Source organism: Vombatus ursinus, unplaced genomic scaffold (genome assembly GCF_900497805.2).
Source record: "Vombatus ursinus unplaced genomic scaffold, bare-nosed wombat genome assembly UNPS02014779.1, whole genome shotgun sequence".
In the NCBI taxonomy this organism is placed as follows: domain Eukaryota; kingdom Metazoa; phylum Chordata; class Mammalia; order Diprotodontia; family Vombatidae; genus Vombatus; species Vombatus ursinus.
The window spans coordinates 46089859-46115580 of NW_020954557.1; the positions used below are offsets into that span (position 1 = coordinate 46089859).

Genomic DNA, 25722 nt, shown 5'->3' on the forward strand with positions numbered 1-25722 from the left:
TTAGCTTCCACTTGCCCAGTTCTAATTTTTAAGGAATTCTTTTCTTCAGTGAGCTTTTGTACTACTTTTTCCATTTGGCCAATTCTGTTTTTTTAAGCATTTGTTTTCATTAAATAAGTTTTTATACCTCTTTTTCCATTGGGCTAATTCTGTTTTTTAAAGTGTCATTTTCTTCAAGTTTTTTATGCCTCTTTTACCGAACTATTAATTTTTTCATTTTTTTTTTTTGCATTGCTCTCATTTCATTTCCTGACTTTTCCTCTACCATTCTGATTTGATTTTGAAAATCACTTTTAGCTCTTCTAGGAATTCTTGCTGGGTTTGTGTCCAATTCACATTTTTCCCCTTTGAGGCTTTGCTTACAGCTGTTTTGACATCATTGTCTTCTTCTGAGTTTGTGTCTTCATCTTCCCTGTCATAACAGTAGCTTTTTATGGTCAGATTCTCTTTGTTTGTTTGCTCATATTCTACTTTATTTCTTGACTTTGAACTTTATGTTCAAATTGGGCTTTGTTCACCCGGGGGAAGTGGGAGGGGAGAGGGTGGGGGACTGTCCCAAGCTTCAGGCTTTTTCACACTGCTGTTTTCAGAGTTAGTTCTGAGGGTTTTGGAAGTTTTCAGTGCTTCCAAAGTGGTGTCCTCTGGGGAGAGGCGTGGTCACTGCTCTCCTGGTCTGTGCTCTGGTCTTTACCCAGGAAGAGTCCCTGATCCCTTGCAGCTGCAAGCATTATTACTTCTCAGGGCCTATTGCGAAGGGAAGTGCTCTCTCTCCTCCCTTGAACTGAACGTGGGTATAGGCAGTGGAGTTGTCAGACAGCATCTGGTTCTGGGTACAGGGCTAGCACCGTGGGCCCCTGTAATCTCTTTCAGAGCAGTTGCCAGATCCCCTTACCACCTCTCGCTTGAGAGCTCCCAAAGCTGCTGCTGCTACTGTCACTATCACCAAGGCCCACCACTTGTGTTGTATCCATGTGGGCTCTGGGCCAGCTTTTACCCCCTGTCATGGATCTCTCCTTTCAACCTCCTAAGTTGTCTTGGGCTTGAAGGATGTCTCACCCTGACCTTTCGTTGGTTCTGCCACTCCAGAATTTAATTTGAGGCCTTGTTTTAAAGTGGTTTGGAATGGAATGTTGGGAAAGCTAGGCTGAGTACTTCCTCCACTCGGCCATCTTGGCTCTATCACCGGAAGTCCACAGTATGTTCTTTAGACTCTGTATGGAAACTACACTGCATTTAGAGCAATGATCTCAAATCGAATGATCCCAAGCATAAAAGAATATCCTCTGACATTATCTGAGATAACCTGGAGATGCTACAACATCAACATATTGGCCAACTCTGTTGAACCACTGTCCCAAGCAACTTTTTCCAAGCATAAAAACACAATAATAATAATAGTAATAATAATTATAACTTAACATTTACATAGTACTTACTATGTGTCAGGCACTGTGCCAAGTGCTTTATGATTATTATCTCATTTTATCCTAACAACAACCCTGGGCGGTAAGTGCTCATATTATCCTCATAGTACAATTGTAGGCAATGAAGTAGACAGAAGTTAAGTGACTTACCCAAGGTCACACAGATAGTAAGTATGTGAAGTTGGATTTGAACTCAGGTCTTTCTGACTCTAGACTTAGTGTTGTATCCCCTGTACCACCTAGTTGCCCCTGGTGCTACCTTGCTCCTCCCATATCATCCATTGCCTTAAAACATTAATTTATCATATGGATTATTTTTTCTTACCCTGAAATTTTCAAGTCAGCTTCCAAAAATACTTCACCTGTAGAGAAATCAAATTAAAAACAAAAACATAACTAATTAAGCTAAAAGATAAAAAAACTTTGAATCTCTAATTTTTTATTAATTTAATATTGTATTTAGTTGAGAGTTCCATGTGATACTTTATATATTATATTTTGGGGTACCTATTTTAACATATATACTAAATGGACTGTTTCTGTTGTAATTCATATGAAATTATTTTACAATGATCAAAGGAAAGTAAAGAAACAACTTTATGGTTTCATGTTTTGACTTATGGCCTAAGACTTTTACTGCTTTTATACTGAAACATGGTCTGGAACACCAAATAAAAAGTTTAAACACTTATTTAAGGTGTGTGTACCTGAGATGGTGTACAAAATAACCCAACACGTATAGGAAGAAAATACTAAAGCTGAGGAGATCAGGAAGGCTGTTCAGCATGTTTTGCTACGGCCTGTCTCTGCTGCCCTCCATCCCCCTGCCGGTCCCCAGTGTGGACCAGACAGTCTCCGTGTTCTTCCACAAGTAGGTCTACGGCCAGGTGAGCAGCCATCCTCTGCTCTCACCTAGTATATATGCATAAGGATTCACAAGTGATTCACAGGATGTGAATGGAGGGCAAGCACCTTACTGCCTCACAGCTTTTCTCTCCCCTCTCACCCTACTGGTCCTGGCAGATCAAGAGGAACAGGTATAGCAGCTCAATAGTATGGGAATAAGCAACAGTTATTAAGACCAGAGCTAGGTGGCTCAGTGGATAGAGAGCCGGGCCTGGAATCAGGAAGACTTGAGTTCAAATCAGGCCTCAGACACTTATTAGCTGTGTGACCTTAGGCAAATCACTTAACTTCTGTTTGCCTTAATCCACTGGAGAAGGAAATGGCAAACCGGTCCAGCAGCTTTGCCAGAAAACTCCATGGACAGCACAATCCACGAGGTGACAGAGTCAGACACAACTCAGTAACAACAGATTAAGCCCCAAGAGACCAAACAGCTGCAGCTGAAAATGGTTCAGCAGTAGCTAAAGTCCGCATCTTGTTGTTCAGCAAAAATACTACTTGATTCAGGTACATACCCATTCAGCTGGCTAGAGTAAGCCCCACTCTCTTCATTGGCCTAGACATGGCTGCCAGATGGGACCAAGTATATACAGAAGATAACTGTGCTGGAGGCAGTACAGCTCAGAGGATGGTGAGGGACCAGGATACAAGATACATGAAGGACAGGAAGATACCAAAGGTATAAAAAAATCTTACACCTTATTAAACTGAAAAAGGTGACCAAGAGAACATCAATAACTACTAACCTATATGCCTGTTCTACTTTATGCAAAATGTTTATGAGAGTCATTTACATATGAATTACAGGCATCCTCAATGATGTTAATACTAAGGGAATAAGCAGGGTTTTACAAGGGATACTAAAAAATAGACTGCATATTTATCATGTCTCAATTAGCTGAAAGATTTAAGGAATAAATGATCCCATTGGGTTAATGCTTATAGACTACAAAAAATTATTTGATTTGGTAGAACTAAACACTATCTTATAAGCTCTTTTAAAGCAAAGTTATTCCCATCCATACATCAAGCTCATTCATGATTCTTTGGAAGATGTAATAACAAAATAACCCTGTTTAGTGACCATCTAAATAAATAGACAAATAAATGAACGAATGCATGAATGTTTAAAAAATAAAAGCAACATTTTGCCAGTGTCATTATTTGGCAGGAAGACTTGGAAAATAACTGCCTTGGAAAGATGAGTAGCACAGGAAGGCAACAGAGAGATTCATGGTGGATATGACCAGGCTGCCAACATATAACCACTGAGGAATTCTGAAGAAAAGGAAGAAGGGACAACATTGTGGGATTGTGTGGCAGGGAGAAAAGAAGTATGGTCACATGGCAAGAGTGGGGGATGGCAATATACCGAGTCCTCTACTGGTACCCTTGACATGTTGGGAGGAAGTGAAGAAGGCCTATAGCAAGGTGGCCACCCAATTTGGTGTGAGGGTAACCTACAGTGAACTTTGAGGAGATTACAGACAAGAGTGACACAGGATGAGAAAGCACGGGGGGACTGCAATCTGCACCACTGGAGGGAAATTTATAATCAATGAGCTCACAGCTCCATGTGAGTATTTGAGAAAAAGATACCTGCATATGTTGGCTGATGACCTAATAAGGAATGAACACAAAGAACATGCAGCCCAAAGTAAGAGCACCTTGCAAAATGATCAATTACCACCCTAACAAATTAACTAATTAGCTATTGCTAATCTTGCGGGCAACTCTTCTTCTGTTGACAATATAATGGAGGTGTACAACCTTTTGTTAGAATTGGACCAAAACTCTTGGTGCTTTTCTGAATGGCTCAGAGTCCTGCTGATTGGACAAACCACCTGTTAAACTACAAATTTGGGAATTCTGGGACTTAAAATTGATTATCTGGGTGATGTGACTCAAATATACATAATATACTTTATTATTGCTATAAAATGATTCAACACTTGCAGCAGAGTATGCTGAGTGATTCCCTCAAAAGAACCCGGTTAGCTGAATTGATACAGACCCTATTCTACTATTCCTTCCCCCCCGCCAGGTCCCCTGTCCATCAAGAATTTCTCCATTGTCCTTGAAATTTTCATTAATCAAGGATTGTGGTATTCTAGGATTGGTAGTCATATCACAAGAAGAACAATGATTTTTTAAAAGATGGGTTTGCAGAAACCAGTTAGATTTCTGAGTTGCTGTGTCTAAAACAACCCTCTTCATGACTTCAAAACTGTAACTGCAATAAATAATTAAAATCGTCCCAAGGAAAACTTCAAAGAAAAACTACTTGACTCAAGAAAAATGAATAAGCAAAAAGGCAGTGTCAACATAATGAATAAATATTTTTTTGGGGGGAAGAAAATGTTAAGGCAGAGAGAGGGGGTCTTGTATTTTCCCTCTTTTGGCATAAGTGACTCCATTTTGGAACTCTATTATCTCCATTTAACTCAAAAGTGAAGAGATAGGTACTCAGACCTGACATATGAGTTTTAACATTGTTACTTCTCCTCTTACTGTGAAATAATCCCTATGAGGTTTGGCAGATGCTGCCACAAGGAACCCTCAGTTTCACATGATCCATTAGACATCAAACCTTACTGCCTTCACCACCACCTCTAGCTTAACCGCCCATGGCTAAGGCCAATCCCATCATGTACTTCAATATTGCCGTCAATAACGAATTCCTGTTCCAAGTTACTTTTGAGCCATTTTCAGATCAGTTTCTAAAGACAGCAGAAACTGGAGAGAAGGAATTTGGTTACAAGGGATTCATTCCCGGGTCCATGTGCCAGCATAGTGATTTCACATACCATAACTTCACTGGAATGGAAGCAAGTCCATTTATAGAGAAATTTGCTGATGAGGACTTAATCCTGAAGTACACTGGTCCTGGCATCTTGTCCATGACAAATTCTGGGACCAACACATATTACTCCCAGTTATTCTTCTGTACTGCTAAGGCTAATTGGTTGGACAGCAAGCTTGTGGGATTTGGCCCGGTAAAAGAAGGCATGAACATGGTAGAAACCATGGAGCTCTCCAGCTCCTGGGATGACACAACTAGAAAGATCACCGCTGCTATCTGTGGACAACTCTTGGAAGTTTTTATTTTTTGTCTTAATCAGCAAACCATTCTTCTACAGGTGGGGAGACCACTCCCAACCCCCAATCTGCTCTCATACCTGTAAACTTTGTGCTTTCATTGGTTTCAATTCTCTCCGAATTTCTTTTTTCTTCCACAAGTCTGGCTGTACTTTAAGTTTATTATTATGAAATAAAAACTAAACTACACCCAAAAAATCTCTCTGACTAGGTAGGAAATGCCATAAGATCAATTTCACCATCATTTAATGTCTATCGAGCCTCTATAAAGCAAGAAGTAATATTTTACTAAGATAAAAGGAGCAAGAAATCTCCAGAATGGGGAAAAACCACTTAAAACTATTAACTGGACTCCAGAAGAAAGAACAAAAAACTACAACAACCTACAGAGTGGTTTAGAAGCTCAATAAAAGAAATAAAGGAAGATCTAACAACTATAAGGATGGTGACACAGTCTCTTGTGGAAGAACACAAGAAGATTAAACAATGACCAAAAGCTTAGAACATATAATGGGGAAAAATCTTAAGCAACAGATCCTGTGGAAACGATGACAGATGGAATTTTTAAAAATTCTAAATGAAAGAACAAATATTAGAAAAAATTTGAACAGCAAGACTGGAAGAACACATGAAATCTCATGTTAACATAACAAATAACAACAAATCAAAGTAAAGACTGACCTTAAAAACAGAACTTGGCAAGAGAGTCAAACACTATCATTGTCTTGGAAAACATGATAAACCAAAGAGATATTCTAGGAAATCATACAAAGAAAATTACCTAGAAACACTGCAAACACTTAGACCAGAGAAATACATTTAAAGTAAGGGGCTGAAATAAAAGCTATTATACTTCAGCAGAATTTTAAGACATCAGTTTTCACTATGATTTTGGATAAAGTAACAGTTGAAAAAATAGATGCCCTCAAGAAAGACAGAAGATATACACGGAAACTAATATATGCTTTAAGGCACCAAAAATAATGAAATAATATCAATAGCAAATATATATATATATATTTTATATATATATATAATATATATAAGTAAATATCACAGCAAATAAATCCATGAAAGAAAAACCAACTGAAATACAAAAAAAGCCTACATACTAAAGCAAAAGAAAATTCACCACTTAGTGGTCAGTTGTTAACATTTTACTAGAAGTCTTTCCAGCCTCCTAATACTTACTAGAACTTTTCATAACTCTGCTGGCAGAACTTTCAAGAATCCAGGTCACTTCCTTACAGGCTGAGGCACAGTAAGAATTCTATGGAGCTGCCTTATCATAATATTTAGAAATTCTATTTTCTCAAAGTAATTAAAACTAATAAAAATCTGAACTAAAACATTTTACCACAATGTTTAGCATATTTAACTGCTTAAGAGTGGAATATTAATTTTTGGTGGGAAGTTTTTCATCAGTTCCAATGCTAGTGAACTCTCAGGTATCTTGCATTCAGACTTACGTAATAATACCCTTTAAGAATAGTTAAGAACCCAAAATTAAATCCCTTTCCACAAAAACAGTATTTGGAGGCAAAGCAGTCCTTCAAAACCCAGAAACAACAAAATAAAACATAACCCAAAAATGGTGAAGACCCAAAGATTATACCCAATGGGATGTGGTCAATTTGTCATTTGCAAAGAAAAGACCTCTCTCGCTATCAAACACTAGAGATGACTAGTCTTTTGGAACAAAATCTAAAAGGGTGTGGTAGAGGGATGGTAGAAGCAGCAGGAGACAGAAAAGACAAGAAAAAAATAGAAGTGGAGAGAAGGGAGAAGAGAATACATAGAGTAAATACCAAATTCACCCCCCATAGTAAATGAATGGAATACTAGACCATTTGAGTGATGGGGGTTGGTATTGAAACAACTTACTGACCACATAACTGTGAGTCCTTAAATAATGTGAAATAAAACCACTTACTCAAATTAGAAGGCAAGATTTACCCCAAGTTTTTATTCAGCAGTTGCCCAGCTGGGGAAAACCACTTCATGAAGTTGTTTTTCCCCTTCTTAATGGATGAAGAATTATATTAGCAGATAGGAAGAAAAAGCTTAATATATTTTTTTAAGTTCAGGATATTGGCTAGGTTCAGATAGCTCCCCAATGTCTGAATTTAAGAATCCTGCCATGTAAAATGAGGAATGGCACAAATTTAAAGGTTACCTAAAAGGTTACGAGATGCAACTGGCTTTAACAGATAGACAACCTCTTCCTAGACATGGGAATATACAATTTGTGGAAAAAGGAAGAGAGAGAAAAGGTACTAAAGCAACAAAAAAGGACAATTTTAAAACAGATGTGCTTAAGCCAGGTTTATTTTTAGATTTCCAAAGGATGGATATTAGTAGGGAAAGTGGAAATGGAACAAGTTTCAGCAGAGCAACTATCTCTTTTGAAATGTCTTATTACAACTTTCTAGTGTATCTGAATTTCAACTTATAAAAAATCAGAAAGTTGTATTTAAAATGCAACTATAATAACCTTCTTTTAAATATTATTTTCTTATCTTCCAAATTAAGGTAAGGCATTTCCCATTAATCTAGATTCTATGAAAAAAATTTTATCTACCACTTTCAAGCAATGGCTGACCCCTGTTTTAGAATAAAAAACAATATGATTTTTTCTGCAACAAAATGTTAAGAGTTCTGTGTTCCTTTGCTTTTTAACCGCATGTTTTCATGTGTGTTGGTTATCTTTTTTTTTCCCTTATCTCCCTGGGACCTTCCCTGTCTGTCTGAACCTACCTCCCTAATCTGACCTTTTATGTGCCTGAGTGAGATGTAGTGAAAACACCACTGGCTTGAAAGCCAGGAGAGTTACTAGCTCCAGCTCCACCAACCAGTCACAGGGCCTTGGGCAAGTCCCTCTGGGCCCCAGTTTCCTTATCTTTAAAGTAAGAGAATTATCAGAATAGATTCCCTTTTGTGTCACAGACAAATTTGGTAGTCTGGTGAAATCTATGGACCCATTCTCATAATAATGTTTTTAAGCTAAAATATATGAAATATCAAAGTAAAATAATTATGGTGAAATAGTTATCAAAATATTTTTTAAAATAAGTTCATGGACCCCAGGTTAAGAATCCCTGCCCTAAGGTCTCTCCATTGAACAGTTTATTATTTCAAATTTGCTAACAATTTTAATAGTTAAGTCATACAATGTAATAATTCTACTGCTATTTTGAGCCTGGAAAAAATGAAAAAGTTTAATAATTTCATGAACAAGGTTCCCTCTGGAAGAATCTTCAACCATAAATCTTGAACAACACTTGACATCCTCTGGGTTACTTCCCCCAACTTACACTAGCAAGTTGAGTCCCAAGAAGGTAGTTGCTACCTTAGGTGTTCCAGGGGTACCCTGTGGGGCTGTATTCCTACCACTAAAGCTAATAAGTCCTTACCAGTATGCTTCCCATTAACAACAGACACAATCAGCTTCTAGCATTTACTAAGACGCCATAGCACAAACAGTATATACAAAACACTCCCTCTCTATCCCCCCCGCCTTGCTCCATCCCACCCTATAAACCTGGACCACACTCTTCCATAAATGCACATCCATTGAAAGAGTAGGTTCAAACGTGGAGTGCCATGAAAGGGAGGAATGAATGTATATGTAGGATACACATGTGGCAAAGGCAACTTCTACTATTATACGGCCTACAAGTTCTTTCTCTCTTTGCAGAATCCTTACACTGAATTCCCAGGGTCTGCTCTGCTTCACAGCCTGACTCCTGATTGCCAGCAATCATGCTTCTTGAATCTATTTTCCTTGTTGGGTGCCTGTCTCTCTATACCTGTAATCGATCAGGAGTGTGTGTGCTAGAGATACTGGACTAAGTTACATGGGGGCTGTGGAGTGTATCAGTAGATGGTCTTCGAGAGCTGCTACTAACAAAAAATTAATCATTCTGTAGTCAACCTAGTAACCAGTCTCCTTGAACTTTGCTAGGCTGGTCCTCAGGCAATAACATAGTCCAGTCTATAACTGAGTCTGTACTTGAAACTTTTCCATCTCAGTAGAATCAACCAGATATTGTAGTCTGCTAACAGCATATAATAAACTTCTCAAAGGCAAGATCTGTTCGTTTTTGTCCTTGTATCTCTAGCACCTATCATAGGCATTTTATAATTGCTTGCTGAATGAATGAATGAAAGAATGAATGCTGGCATAAGCCTTTGAGAACCTACAGTCACCTCCATGCTAATAAGAGAAATCAGAGTAGGGCTTCAGTTTAAGAAAATGAATGGATTGAAAATATAGCTATACAGGTGTAAAAACAATTCAATGTTTTTCATTCAAAACAAATGAAAGCTATTCAAAATACCTTCAGGGCCAATTACTTCTAGCATTCTTGGAGCCTGAAAAAAATTACAGAAAAAGCTTATTAATAAATCACCCGTTGGTTGCTAACCATAATGTTAATGTATACAATTCAATTACACAAAGTGCACTTAATGAGAACCAGTAAATGTATGTCAAAGAAACATAAAACTTTCCAAATGCTATAAAATGCCTAGCTTTACTTGCAAAAAAAAAAATCACAATGCATCCCCTAAGCAACAAGAAAATGCAAACTGACATCTCTGGTGATAAGCACTTATACAGCAAATACTTGATCACAGCAAAATGGACTATGGAAATGATATCTTTTATATGAAATCTATACTAAACATTCATCATCTTAGTATTTAAGAAGAGAAAATGCCACACATTCTTAAAAAGAGATAGAAAATTATATTAAACATTTAAGTACAGGAAAAATCTCAAAGTTCCTCAGGTAAACTTATAGGTTCTAGCCAAATCAGGCATGTGTGTTATATACAATACAATAAAATGGATACATGGATAGACATTTACACTATAAAGTAGATGAAAAACGGGTAGAACTCTTTTTTAACAATAGATATTTGATTACACAATACTTGAAATGAGGACAATGAGCTTTATAAATCAAGCTTCTGTACAGTTTCTCATTCAAAAGTAATATACAACATTATAACTGTAATTTAAATTACTAAAACAGATGGAAAAAATCAGAACAAACCGCACTGTCCTGAGTTAGCGTTTCATTGGCACTTTTAGAGCTCTCAGTGTGGAAATTCTCCTCACTGAAGCATTGTGGTAATCTATCTGTCCTTGTCCTCTTACTTTCATAGACTGGGAAGTTCAATATAATGAGCATATTTGAATCTTTTTTGGGGGGGGGAGGAGGGTGCATTTTATTATCTTACAATGCTCCTGCATTATATCAGTTATCAAACTTTGTAAATGTGGAGATTGGGACAAATGTGCACTGACCCCAAGGATCTCCTCCTAGAAGTTGTTCATTTTTCTAAATCATGGTAAGTTTGTTTTGGTGTCACTTGAATATCATGGCTCAGTAAGGATTTGGATAAGCTGAGTAATTGAAACCTTATTGCTGTGTGTGTGCGCGCGCACGCACGTGTGTGTATGTATACACATATATATGTGTGTGTATGTATATTTTAAATTAAGATGAACTACAGAGCTATCTCTTATTCTTATCTCACCCTGGGTAAGGTATTGGATGGTAAAAACTAGAAAGTTCACTCCTGTTCTAGTGCGGCAGGGCCTACAAAACCTTAACTGCTACAAAAGCTTTCTATAATATTTGACCTCTATAGTTTTATAAGTGGGGCAGCTAGGTGGCAAAGTGGATAGAGTTCTGGGAGTCAGGAGGACTTGAGTTCAAATCTGAACTCAAAACACTTAACTAGCTGTGTGACCGTGGGCCAGTCACTTAACCCTGTTTGCCTCACTTTTATCATCTGTCAAATGAGTTAGAAAAGGAAAAAAAACAAACTACTCCAGTATCTTTGCCAAGAAAATCCCAAATGGGGTCATGAAGAGTCAAACATGACTGAAAACTACTAAACAAAAAATAGTTTTATGCCCCTTTCTTATATGTATAAAGACACTGTTTTGCCTTGTAGAATTTTGTATCACCAAGTGCTATTCTTTCTCACTCTGAGGAAAGTAAATGAATCAACATTGTTTGCTAAAGATTATATCTATACATGTTTATATAAAACTATAGTAGTAAATAAATAAATGGGGTGTATGGGATGTTAAGGGAGGACTAGCACTTCTGGCATCCAACCAGTCACCCAGCTCTTACCTGTAGCATGGGCACAAGCCATACCTGGGTAAAACTGTCTCTTCAGATGGGCTAAACCAGGTTGAGAGTAACTGACAGGCCTCAAACCCATCAATGAGTTAGGAGGGTGTCTACCCCAAGCACGTGAAGACTTCCCCTGGCAGAATGGGTGATTGAGAACAATTTGTTCCAATAGCCATGAAGGCGGCTGAAGCAGGTGCTGTGGAATGCTCAGAGCTTGGTTAGACATCAAAGACATCAGGGTCATCCATTGAATCCAAGGCCACAGCCAGTCATCCTGTCTTTTGTCCTGCCATTGAACTTTGATGACTCAGGAAGACAGAGTGAGGCTGATGACTTTGTCCAACTCTGACTCACTTAAATCAAATTCTCACACAAATCATCATCCCATGATGTCACTGGTTCTTTTTGAAAATGAAGGTCAAACAATAATATTAATAAATAAGACTTTGTTGGGGTCTTTAATATACTGGAAGTTTATTCTCCCCTGTCCTATATAATCAGAGTTAGTATTTCATACACAGTATTCCAAGATAGAAAAACACCCTTGTAAACAATGTGATAAGACCTTTGATTTCTCCTTTGAAAGAACAACCCAAGGCCATTCTCTGGTACTTGCCAGGTAATTGTCATGTGTTCCACATGTATTGATTCTTGCTATTTGCTTTTACCCTAAAATTGGGTAAAAAACGGTCTCTCCTTTCAATGTTAACTTCTTAAATATGGGACTTAGATGGCTACATAGGAACTGACATCATGGATAAAGATCCTGTATATCCCCTTTCTTAGTTCACCTGAATAAATCAGGAAATGTTTTAGTTCTATACTCTCATTCCTCTCAACCAATTACTATGTTCAGAGATCCCATAGATCTGTAGGTGGAGGTACAGGTAATTACAGGTAATTAATTAATCATTATCCTAGAACCCCCTGGAACTAGAATCTATAACATGTCGGAGATGGGACTTTTCTTAAGGAAAAATGAAGGAAGACAAGCCATTTTTAGAACTGTTACAATCTGGATGTCAATTTGGAACCCTATAGCATACCTGTTTCCAACTGACTAAAGAATATCCTTTAATAAATCACCTTTGGACTGACTTCTAAGTCTTACGCATGGCTTTTATTTTCCCCTTTCAAGTAGGGGCACTTAGATTACCATACAATTACTCCTTTGGACAGAGATTTGATGACAAATGAAAGAAATGAAACAGGTAGGAGAAACTGATCAAGCCTCTTATTCATTTTTAAAGTTTTTTCAGGGAACATTCACTCCAGTTGCTACAGTGAGTAACTCTAATTTAGCCAGGCATCACCACCAACAAATCACACTAAAAAATAACTGAAGCAAACATATTGAATTCTTGATATTTTACTATTTCAATGTGAAATTAGGCCTGTAAGAATTTTGTTTTATACTACAATGGTGAGGTAAGGAACTTTCAGTATTTTTTTCAACAAAGACAATTTCTCTTCTTAGCAGTCTCCCAGCTAAGTTTTTTGGTCTAAAGCTTCATTTTTAAAGCAGTCATTGTCTATGGGATCCTCTGTGTTTTGCTTTGTGGGTTAATTTAGGAAAAGTGTTGACTTTCACTTTCACCCGGGCACAGGTATTTTAGGTTAATGCCGTGGTACAATTACACTTAATCAAGCTTTTTCTATATTGGTTCAGAGAGTGCACCAACAGACCCCTTCTTCTAAACTTGAGGTCATTTGAATAGTTTGAGAAACCAAATAAGAACATGCAGAGAATTTCACAACGTACAACCAAATTATGAATTGTGAGAGTTACTTCTGCCATAAAAATTCCAGTTGATGTCGTGAAGAACTTCACTAAAGTTATGCTTTAATCAACCAACATTTACAAATACCTACCATGTAAGGTATAGTAGTAGGTGTTGAATATACCTATCCCATAAAATCTATCCCACAGAACCTGGTCTTAAGGAGCTTACTATTTAAAAAGGGCAAAGACCTATATGCAGTGATGTAGCAGTGATAGAAAGGATAGAGTGATAAGACACAAAGGAAAGATCTAAGCAAAGTGCTATGAAAAGATCTAAGTTATCTTCACTCTTTACTGATAGGGCAACTACATAAAGCAATCTTAGGGAAGGCTTCATCAAAGAGGAAGCTGAGTAGGACCTTTAAAGAAGGAAAGAATTTCAACAGACAGAAAACAGGTAGGAATCAGGCATAGGGCCTGATGGGAGAGGGCAGGAAAATAACTGGGAGGAAGGAAAAGCCTAGTTTGGCTGGAATATAGAATGTGTAAAGGGGAAAACTATGAGATAAGGGAAGGGAAAGAGAATAAGCATTTATTAAGGGCCTACTATGTGTCAAGTACTGTGCTAAGCACTTTTTTCAAATATCTCATTTGATCTTCACAAGAACCCTGGGAGGGAGGTGTTATTATTCTCATTTTACAGTTGAGGAAACTGAAGCAAACAGAGGTTAAATAATTTGCCCAAGTAAGTGTCTAAGGCCAAATTTGAACTCAGGTCTTCCTGACTCCAAGTGCCCTTAGCTGCTATAAGGTAAGTACATAAAGTATGTAAGGAGTATAATAGGCTATAGCCAAGGTGTGGGAACCTCAAAGGACAAAGACAGGAGCTTGTGTTTTCTGTAGGTCCAAGGTGTCAAGCCGCCATTGCTCTCAGAACCAGATTCAAAATGTAATTGGGAAATATTTAACAAAATAAATAAACATGCAATAGAACATAGATAATGTTAATATGTGGTTTTCTAAGTCATTCAGCCCACAGGAATCCTCATATATGGTTTAGTGGGCCTATTTCTATTTGAGTTAAACACTACTGCTATAGGCAACATATAGCCATGGAAGATTTTTCAGTAGAAGAGTATTTTATCAGTACAAGAGATGAATTATACAGGGTAGAGAACAGATTTGCAATAATCTAAAATGGAAAATATGAGGGTCTTACTTTGGAGATCCTAAAACAGGGAGGCAAGTCTGACCTCATAGATATTATTGAGACTTAATGGAATGAAACCCACAGCTGCAATCTGGATTTGGCTGTGGTATAGTTTACTGAAAAGAACCAGTATAGGTAAAGTTGGTAGTGTGTGTGTGTCTGTGTGTGTGTGTGTAGCACTACATGTTAAGAAGCATATTCACATGAGGAAACCCAGGAACCAAAGGGGAGAAGCATGGTAGAGAGTATTTGAGTGAAGCTCCATAATGGTAGAATAGCAGGAGCAACATTGTCATCAGAATATACTACCAACTACTAGTCAGAGGAAATAAATGAAGAGTTTGGGCAACTGATCACAAACCTGGCCCAGAGGCTTGATATAAAAATGATGGGGGCCAGACATCTAGACATCTGCTGGAGCTATACTCAAAGAATAGCTGTTAACAATCTTTTGAGCTGGCACAATTATAATTTACTCCTGCAAAAAAGCAAATGAACCACTAAGGGGAACTGTTATTCTGAATCTGCTTCTCACCAACAAGGAAGAATGGAAATAACAGGAAGTCTGGAAGGAAGTAATCACTCCATGGAAGCCATTCCAATGAGTAAGGAAAGGAGAAATTTGTTTAAAGAAAATGATGTGGCTTCCCTAGGAAATTATTAACCAACTTAATTTTTTAAAGACATGAACAAAAAATGGAAGCAAGGACCAATAATGGAAAAGGAAAACAAAAACACGGGATTATCCTCCAAGGAAAGCTAAAATTCAGAATTATGAGGGTGGCAAGGAATGTCAAGAACAAAAAGGTGCTTTTACAAAAGTGTGGCTGGACTTGAGAAAAGAGGAGGATCAAAGAAGGCCCAGGGCTGCTGCTGGAGGTAGGCAGGTTGATAAGTGAAGAGAGAAGCCAGAGCTGGAGGGGGCAGCAATGGTAGAGTGCGCAGGGCACTGCACTTGGGGGACATAAGGACTTGGGTTCAAATTGTACTTCAGATGTTTACTAGCTATGTGACCCTGAGCAAATCACTTAAACTCTCTGTGTCTACATCCTCATTTACAAAATAAATTGGATCTGTCAGTCTCTAGGTCCCATCCAGTTTTAAATCTATGATTTTAACAATTCTTATTTTACTTCTGTTTTCTCAGTCAAAAACAAAAATAAATACCATTGGAAGAAATTTTTTTTAAAGATGCCAGCATAAGGACAGTATGTTCCTACATGTGTTCCTACATGAGTTCAAAGCTCAAGTGAACTTCATCCTAGGGAGCTGAAAAGTGGCAGATATGATCAATGGCCATGGTCAGTGATTTCTGAAAAATGATGGAGAACAGGGGAAATAGAGAAAGACTAGAAAGGGCAAATGTGCCAGTTTGGGAAAAAAGAGAAGAGAGTCTACAGACTCTTCTAGGCCAATAGACCTGACTTGGATTCCTGCAAAATTCTAGGATATATTATTAAAGGGATAGTTAGTCAGTCAATGAGCATTTAGTAAGCACCGGCTATGTGCCAGGTACTATGCTTCATGCTGGGGATAAAAAGAAACATTAAAAAAAAAAAACCAGCCCCTGCTCTCAGGGAGCTCACAATCTAGCGGGGCCAGGGGAGAGACAAGATGCAAACAACAGCGTGCAAACAAGCTACGTACAGGATAAACTGGAAATAATCAGCAGGAGGAAGGCACAAGAATTAATCAAGGCTTCGTGAAGGTGGGATTTTAGTTGAGATTGAAGAAAGCTAGGGAAGTCAGGAGGCAGAGATGAGGAAAGAGAGAATTTTAGGCATGGCAGACAGCCAGAGGAAATGCCTGGAGCTAGGAGCCGGAGTAGAGTGTGAATGAGTGTGTGTGTGTGTGTGTGTGTGTGTGTGTGTACTGGAGGAGAAGGTATATATTCCAAAGCTCAGTAGGAGTGTAGGAATGACTGGAATTGATGTAACACTTTAAGGTTTGCAAAGTACCTTTAAATACATTATCTTATATAAACTTCACAACATCCCTGAGTGTGTCATACACCCTAACCTAATTAAAATAACTAACAAAATGTTCTGTGCTCTGATGTCTTTCAGGTGATAATAGCTCTTTGAGTTACAGAATGAAAGACGTAAAATAGATGTGAAAATTTTCTAGACACTTTTATTCAATAAGTCAACCAAAGGCATAAACTAGGTGTAGAAAAAGTCCTTAATCAATTTGGAAGGAGTGTAATTCAATAAAGCTACAAAAGAAGTGTACAGGGATTTACTGAAAGTAAACAGGAAATATATTAGGATTTGTTGAAGAGAAACAGTCATGCTGACTGGGGCTTTGGATAAAACAGCAGGCCAGTTTGGAATCTGTTCATCCAACAGCAGGTTGGTCTAGTAGCAAAGGTAGCCAGGTAGCACAGTAGATAGAGCACTGGACCTGGAATCAGGAAGACCTGAGTTTAAATCCAGTCTCAGGTACCAGCTGTGTGACTCTGGACAAGTCACTTAACCTCTGTCTGCTTCAGTTTTATCAACTGTGGTCATTGTCCTTCATTCTCAAAGAGGACCAAAGTGACATCACCACGTTGGAGGTCAAGGCACGAATAGTCCATATGAACATTTAGAATGAAGATGTCTCTAAATTTGCACATCTCATATTTCCTTTGAGCTACTATATTTCTGCTTTGCCCAAAGAACACAGTGCCTTCTTTGATGCTATCAACTGCAAAATGGAGATAATAATAACATCTGTGTCCCAGGGTTATTGTGAGAGTCAAATGAGATATTTGTAAAGCTCTTAGTACAGTGCCTGGCACACAGTAGATGCTCAAGAAATGCTTATGCCTTTCCCCAATGCTTATTCCCTTCCCTTCCCTTCCCATTAAGAGGGAAATACCTGAAGGAAGAGGGAAGGAGAAAGTATTTGTCTCCTCCTTCCCTTTATGAAAATAAGGAAGACGTTATGAACTTTGAAAGGTTGGGAGATTTGAACTTCCCAGTGGTGATGCCTTCAGAACAGTGTTGGCCAATGGTAGCATCTACATTGGGAGCTGAGGACAAATCCCAAGGAAAGCCATCTTTTTTTTTTAAACCTTTTTTTAAAATTTATTTTTAGTTTTCAACATTCACTTCCACAAGATTTTGAGTTCCAAATTTTCTCCCCATCTCATCCCTCCCCCACCCCAAGATGGCATGCATTCTGTATACCCCTTCCCCTAGTCTGCCCTCCCTTCTATCTCACCCCCCTTCTCTTATCCCCTTCCCTTTCTATTTTCCTGTAAGGCAGGATAGATTTCTATACCCCATTTCCTGTATTTCTTATTTCCCAGTTGCATGTGAAAACAATTAAAAAAAAAATTTTAACATATGTTTTTAAAACTTTGGGTTCTAAATTTTCTCCCTTCCTCCATCCCCACCCACCCTCATTGAAAAGGCAGGCAACTTGATACAGGTTATACATGTATAGTCATGCAAAACACTTCTATAGTAGTCATGTTGTGAAAAACTAAGTATACTTCCCTTCATCCTATCCCGCCCCCCCATTTATTCTATTCTCTCTTTTGACCCTGTTCCTCCTCAAAAGTGTTTGCTTCTGATTACCCCCTCCCCCAATCTGCCCTCCCCTCTATCATCCTCCTGCTCTCCTGTCCTCTTCCCCCCCCATTTTCCTGTAGGGTAAGATAGATTTCCATACTCAATTGAGTGTGTATGTTATTCTCTCCTTAAGCCAAATCCAATGAGAATAAGATTCACTCATCACCTCTCACCTTTCCCCCCACTGTAAAAGCCTTTTCTTGTCTGTTTCATGTGAGATAATTTACCCCATTCTACCTCTCCCTTTCTCCTTCTCCCAGTATAATCCTCTCTCACTCCTTAATTTTATTCTCCAGATATCACCCCTTCATCTTCAACTCACCCTGTGCCCTCTATCTATCTATCTATCTATCTATCTATCTATCTATCTATCTATCTATCTACATACATATAATTTTTACCCTCTAACTACCCTAATACTGACAAAGGTCTCATGAGTTACAAATATCATCTTTCCATGCAGGAATATAAATAGTTCAACCTTAATAAGTCTCTTATGATTTCTCTTTCCTGTTTACCTCTTCATGTTTCACTTGAGTCTTGTATTTGAAAATCAAATGTTCTATTCAGCTCTGGTCTTTTCATCAAGAATGCTTGAAAGTCCTCTATTTCACTGAATAACCATTTTTTACCCTGAAGGATTATACTCAGTTTTGCTGGGTAGGTGATTCTTGGTTGTAATCCTATCTCCTTTGCCCTCCAAAATATTATATTCCATGCCTTGTGGTCCCTTAATGTAGAAGCTGCTAAATTTTCTGTTATCCTGATTGTGTTTCCACAATACTTGAATTGTTTCTTTCTGGCTGCTTGTAATATTTTCTCCTTGACCTGGGAACTCTGGAATTTGGCTACAATATTCTTAGGAGTTTTCCTTTGGGGATCTCTTTCAGGAGGTGATTGGTGGATTCTTTCCATTTCTATTTTGCCCTCTGGTTCTAAAATATCAGGGCAGTTTTCCTTGATAATTTCTTGAAAGATGATGTCTAGGCTCTTTTTTTGATCATAGCTTTCAGTCAGTCCAATAATTTTTAAATTCTCTCTCCTGGATCTATTTTCCAGGTCAGTTGTTTTTCCAATGAGATATTTCACATTGTTTTCTATTTTTTCATTCTTTTGGATTTGTTTTACAGTGTCTTGATTTCTCATAAAGTCACTAGCTTCCAATTGCTCTATTATAATTTTTAAGGAAGTATTTTCTTTTTTTCTTTTTTTTTTCAGTCAAAGACAAGGTTTATTAAGGAAGTATTTTCTTCAGTAAGCTTTTGGACTTCCTTTTCCATTTGGCCAATTCTGCTCTTGAAGGCATTCTTCTCCTCATTGGCTTTTTGGACCTCTTTTGCCATTTTGGTTAGGCTATTTTTTTTTAAGGTTTTATTTTCTTCAGTATTTTTTGGGGTCTCCTTTAGTAAGCTGTTAACTTGTTTTTCATGATTTTCTTGCATCACTCTCAGTTTTTCCTCTACTTCTCTTACTTGCTTTTCAAAATCCTTTTTGAGCTCTTCCATGGCCTGGGACCAATTCATATTTTTCTTGGAGGCTTTGGGTGCACCAGCTTTGACTTTGTTGTCTTCTTCTGGTTGTATGTTTTGATCTTCTTTGTTGCCAAAGTAAGATTCTATGGTCTGACTCTTTTTATGCTGCTTGCTCATGATCTCAGCCAATTACCTGAGTGATAAACTCTTTGTTAAGGTAGGGATCTGCTTCCAGTGTGGAGAACGTACTGTTGGGGGTTTGTGCAGCTGTTTTCAGAGATATTTCTAGGGACCTGTAAATTTTCAGTTCTTCGAAGGTGGTATGATCAAGGGCGAGGTATTTACTCCTTTCCTGGCCTGTGCTCTGGTCTATGAGTGACCACAAGCACTCTTTTCTGTCCTGGAACTGTGAGGAGGATTTCCTCTCCACTGCCACTATAAGCTCCACCATGCCCTCAGGACCTCCCTCAGGACCGCCACCCAGATCCAAGCACGGGCAAGGCAAGAGAATCCTACACCAGCAGAGACATCCCTGCAACCTCCCTCTGATCAGCCACTTGATTCCCCCTCAGTCTGTGGGCTGGAAGCTCTGAAAGCAGCCACCACCCTAGGGCTGAGCTCGGGAGTGGGGCTGGGACCACGCTTCTCTCTTTCACCGCAGACCCAGACTTTTCCCACTGGCTTCTAAGTTATCTTTGGCATTTGTGGGTTGAGAAGTCTGGAAACCATCACAGCTGCCTGCAATTCTGTCCTCTGAGGCCTGATCAGGTTCACTGAGGCCTGCCTTGCCTGAGCGCCCATGATGAACTTCGCTCTTCTCCCCGCTCAATGCTATATACCTTTCCCATCAACCATCCAGGCTGTCTTGGGCTGTAAATTTGTTTTACTCTGTCTTTTTGTGGGTTCTGCTGCTTCAGCATTTGTTTAGAGTCATTTTTTATAAGGGGTCTGGGGGAAAGTTCAAGCAAGTCACTGCTTTTACTCCACCATCTTGGCTCAAAAAAAGCCATCTTTAGGACTCTACAAGGGCCTCAACACTCAAGTCCACTTAAAAACTACACCACTAAGGAACTCAATGAGAACTCCATAAAGGGAGAAGAGGTCTTACATCCAGTTAAGAGCTATGACTTACTCCTTTGCCACTCCCTTGTGCTCTGGAAGCACAAACCCTTTCTCCCTTGGACTCTCTCTATATTTAAGGGAGTCTGTACCCCAGACTTTTGGAAAGAATATTTTTGTACCAACTGTCCTTACTCTATCTCCTTAGTAAAATCTGTTTCTGAAAGCTAATTAACTCTAGCTGGCAATCTAATATCAACTGACAATGTGGAGCACTAAGTAGGGGCCCATGAGCAATAGCGATAGAAATTACACCCAACTTCTCAGGGTTACCCCTAGAATACTAAGGGGAGAAGTAATAAGCTACTCTTTGGTACCCAAACTGCCAGTTCAGATAGGGCTAGGAAAGTGAGCCCACAGCCTGTGCTACAAAGGACATAGGCAGGAGGCCTATCACATTTGCAAACAACACAAAGCTTAGAATGGATAGGTAACAAGTTGGGCTGCAAAATCAAAATCCAAAAAAGATTTTGATATTGTAGAATGCTGAGCTCAATCTAATAGGATGAAATTTAATAGGAATAAGCATAAAACATCACATTTTAGTTCAAAAGACAGTCACAAGTACAAGATGGATGCTATCTATGTAGATAGCAGTTTATATAAGAAGAGCTCGATGTTTTAGTAGTTTAAAAGCTCACTATCAATCAATAATGTGATATGGCAGCCAAAAAAACCAGCTTTTTAGACTCCATTAAGAAAGTCTGGTACAAGGGAAGTGACGATAACTCTGTAGTTTAACTTGATTTAACCACAACTGATGTTCTACGTTCAGTTCTGGATACCACATTTTTGGAAGGGTGGTGAGAAGTTTGAGAATGTCCCGGGGTCAGCAACAAGGATGGTTAAAGACTTGAGATGATACTGTGTGTGGATGTGTTGAGAAAAAAATGGTGATGTTTAACCTTGAGAAAGACACATTTTAGCTTCCTGTCAAGGGTTGTCATATGGAAGAGAGATCAGGTACAGAGATTGTCAAGCTTAGCTACAAGGACAGACAAAGAAGAAATGGGAAACTGCAAGGTGGCAAATTTAAGTTTAACATAAGTGTAACCTGGGTTGCCCAGGTGCACATAGCGTGCTGCTGCTCAGGCATAAGTCCAGATTGGTGGAGTGAATGATTACTCATCAAGTACCATGTGAGGATTGGAATTGGCAGGAGAGCTTTAGAAAAGAGAAAATCTTCCTCAATCTTGCTTTGAGAGAGGACTTGCAATGTTCTGGACTCTCTTCAGGGAGAGATTCGTGGAGAGAGATAACAGGCTTTGGAAGGCAGACATGTTGGGGAAACCAGCTTCTCCGCGTATGCCAGTTGTCTAGCCTGCTCAGGGTACTTCCCTTTGGATCAGAATGGGGCTTCTCTCTCTTAGTTGAGTTATCTTGCTCCCACAGGGAGAATTCATTCGTTGTGTATTTTCTGGTATAGTCTTATCTATACAACTTCTTGAATTTCTGTTTGCTAGACATCTTCTTGGATAACTGAGTTTACTCATTTGTTATTTGTGATGGTCGACTGTTTGCGTAATTAGCTTTTGGTGGGAAAAAGTAAATTTGAAGGTGTAAGTTTGAAGTATATACCTTCCCCTTTAAGGAATAGTGACTAGCAAAGAAGTTTGAACATTTCCCTAGATCAGCAATATTTAGTGGGGGCAGATAATGATTCTGGTCTAGTACCCTAACCCCTCTCTCTCAGAGGGGGTACAGTATGGCCATCCTTGTGGCCCCTTCTCCTGTTTCCCTCAGGGCAGACAGGAATCAAAGACTTCCTTGGAAAGGGGTGAGCAAGATTCTGGAGACATCTATTCATGCCTTTCCTCTAACTGAAGAATGCTGAACTTAATGTGTATTATAAACGAACTATGACAATCAATAGCTTTGTGACTGTAAGCAAATCACTTAAAGTCTTAGCTTCCTTGTTTGTAAAATGTGGATGATAAAACTTGTATTACTTATCTCATAATACAGCACTGGTCACCAGTTACATCTCACTCTGGTTATAGGAATATAGCTCTCTGACATACAGATGTTTGTCTCTATTGACATACAGACATATAGGTCATATAGCTCTCTCAGGTTATCCACAAAGTCTAACTTTGATGCCTCATCATGGTATAGAGGTGATCTTGGGTTCTCTAAGCCTATTATCAGTGGAGCCTGACAGGTTCTATCATGCTGGAAAGTCTGCAAGTATGGCCCTATGAAAAGGCAGTAAGCTGGCCACCTGAAGATCAATTCTTTTGGCCATGGCAACCCAAGAAATCATAAAAATTTTAAATGATCCCCAGAGCTATATGGCCCCCTTCCCTTCTGGAAAAAGGGGCAGCAGGTATTTAGAATCATACAATTTTTAGACAGTCAATAAATTTTAATTTGACTACTGGTACTCTAAAATGTGATATCCTTGTCCAATAGTCAAAGAATGGACATGGTGTTGGAAAAGATGTCATATCAATCTTGACATTCTTGCTATAAACAAACTAGAAAAAGGACGTTGCAGCTAAATGGAAAGATGGCTCATGGGTATCTTGGAGGGCCAAAGAAATGAGTTAGGGAAGTGGGTTTTTATCATATATCCAAAGGCAACAAGAACCTTTATTTAATAGAACATTTAGTCATCATATATTGCAACACTAATGATAAATAGTTGCAAAAAGACCATCAAGAAATAAACAAATTCTATAAAGAACTTGGTAAGATCTTCCAAATTAAATCACACTAGTATTTGTTGAGTTCCACTCAATAGAGTAAAAAGGTAAGGATGGAGAGAAATATGTGGGAAAGTGTGATTTAGGAACAAGAAATGAGAGGCCAAGACTTGTAGACTACAAAGAAGCTTCAAACCTTTATGTCATGACCACTTTCTTTGAGAAAAGAACTGGTGCTAGACATTTCGAGTACCAAAAAGCCCTAGATAAATGAAAAATGTTGCATTTTAAGATAGAGGAAAAGGACTTTTTGATGCAAATTATCTCAAACAGCTGCCTGTGTAGGCTAGTGACTTCATCCTCAGCAATCTCATTAGCTCTCATGGGTTCAATTATCATATCTATGAAGGTGATTCCCAGATCTATACATCCAGCTCTAGTCTGCTGAACTAGTCACACATCCCCAGCTGCTCCTTGGACATCTTGAATAGGATATTTCATTAGCATCTCAAATTCATTGTGTCCAAAGAGATCTCACACCTTTTCTCACCAAACTTGTAGGGCACCACCATCCTTCGCAGTTACCAAGGTCCACAACCTTGGTATCATACTCAGCTTCTCACTCATATTCACTACATAGTCAACCTATTGCTGCATCTTGTCATTTTAACTTCACAAAATATCTTGTACATACTCCTTTCTCTTCACTCATATAGTTACAACCCTCATTTAGGACCTTATGATCTCTCACCTGAAACTGCTGCAATAGCTTGCTACTGCTCTTCCTCCTGCAAGTCTTTCCCCATTCTAAATTACACTCCACTCATCTGCCGAAGTGACTTTTCTATAGCGTAGGTCTGACCATGCCAATCCTACCACCTTGAGTTCCAGTAGTTCCCTATTACCTCCAAGATCAAATCTAAAATCATCCATTTGGCATTTAAAGTTCTTTCTTACCCAACTCCTTCCAACTTTTTTCTAGCCTTCTTTCACCTTAATCCTCTCCTTGCCCTTGAGCTACAGTGGGATACTGCAGACCCTTGAATATGATGCTCAATCTCCCATCTCTGTGCCTTTGCACTGGCTCTCTTGTATGTCTGAAATGATGTATCCCCTCCTTCTGACTCATAGTCCTCTGGCTTCCTTCAAGACTCAGCTAAAAGCCCAACTACTTCAGGAGGCTTTTCCCTGTAAGTTTATATTCATTCTCTATACATCTTGTATGCACCTAGTCAGCTGCATGTTGCTTCCTCCATTACAATGTGTATGCTCCTTGGGGGCAGGAACTTTTTTCTGTATTACTTTCATATTCTCAGTGCTTAGAAGTGCCTAGCCCATAGTAATCCCCCTTAATAAATGCTTGTTGACTGGCTTGGCAGGGCTAAGATTGGAATTGATAAACAAGAAGAAGAAAGAGTAATGAGAAAAAAAATATAGCACATAACTGAAACAACTTAATCTTGGACTATTTAAACTCTTAATTAACCATCAGCAATAGGAAATGGACAAAAGAAAATACATCAGTGCTGGTTATAATAATTTTACCAAGAAATTATTGTATAGTATAAAGTAATTGCCATAACAAAGAGAGCAAAACACCTTAGTCCTCTGTCAAATTTATAAGAACGTGAGTCACTCCCCAACTGATAAATGGTCAAAAGGAATGAACAGGCAGTTTTTCGATGAAGAAATCAAAACTATACATAGGCATATGAAAAAATGCTCTAAATCACTATTGACTGCACAGAAATGCAAATTTAAAAAACTTTGACATATCATCTCACACCTATCAGATTGGCGAAAATGACAAATGTGGGAATATAGAAAACTTGGGACACTAATACACTGTTGGTAAACTGTGAACTGATCCAACCATTTTGGAGAGCAATCTAGAGTTATGGAGTTATAAAACTTGGGTATACCCTTTGACCCAGCAATACCACTAGTAGGTCTGTTTCCCAAGGTGATTAGGGAAAAAGAGAAAGAACCTATAAGTTCTAAAATAATTATAACAGCTCTCTTGGTGGCAAAAAACTGGAAATTGAATGGATGCCCATCAATTGGGAAATAGTTAAACAAGGTGTGGTATATGATTATGATGGAATACTACTGTGCTATAAGAAATGATGAGTTGATTAATTTTAGAAAAAAAAACATGGAAAGACTTGCAGGGAATAATGAAGAGCAAAATGAGCAAAAACAAGAGAATATGTAACAGCAATATTGTTCGAAAAACAACTCTAAGCAACTAAGCTATTTTGAGTATTATAAATACTCGAATCAACTACAAAGGACCTATAAAGGAAGATGCTATTGACCCTCAGAGAAAGAATTGATAAAAAAGGATGTATGATTTTACACACACACACACACACACACACACACACACACACACACACACACACA

At 38.5% G+C, this 25722-nt stretch overlaps 1 protein-coding gene and 1 pseudogene across 1 annotated transcript in view; one reads left to right on the plus strand and one right to left on the minus strand.

The window, feature by feature from the left end:
• ERICH2 (glutamate rich 2) overlaps positions 1-25722 on the minus strand; it is a 114978-nt gene that overhangs the window by 53414 nt on the left and 35842 nt on the right. Inside the window, exons 7-8 of the mRNA XM_027865700.1 lie at positions 9770-9803; positions 1750-1786 (exon numbers count right to left, since the gene is read on the minus strand). Of these exons, the coding sequence (XP_027721501.1) occupies positions 1750-1786; positions 9770-9803 (71 nt within the window). The remainder of the gene's footprint in view (positions 1-1749; positions 1787-9769; positions 9804-25722) is intronic.
• LOC114045787 lies at positions 4958-5515 on the plus strand (annotated as a pseudogene).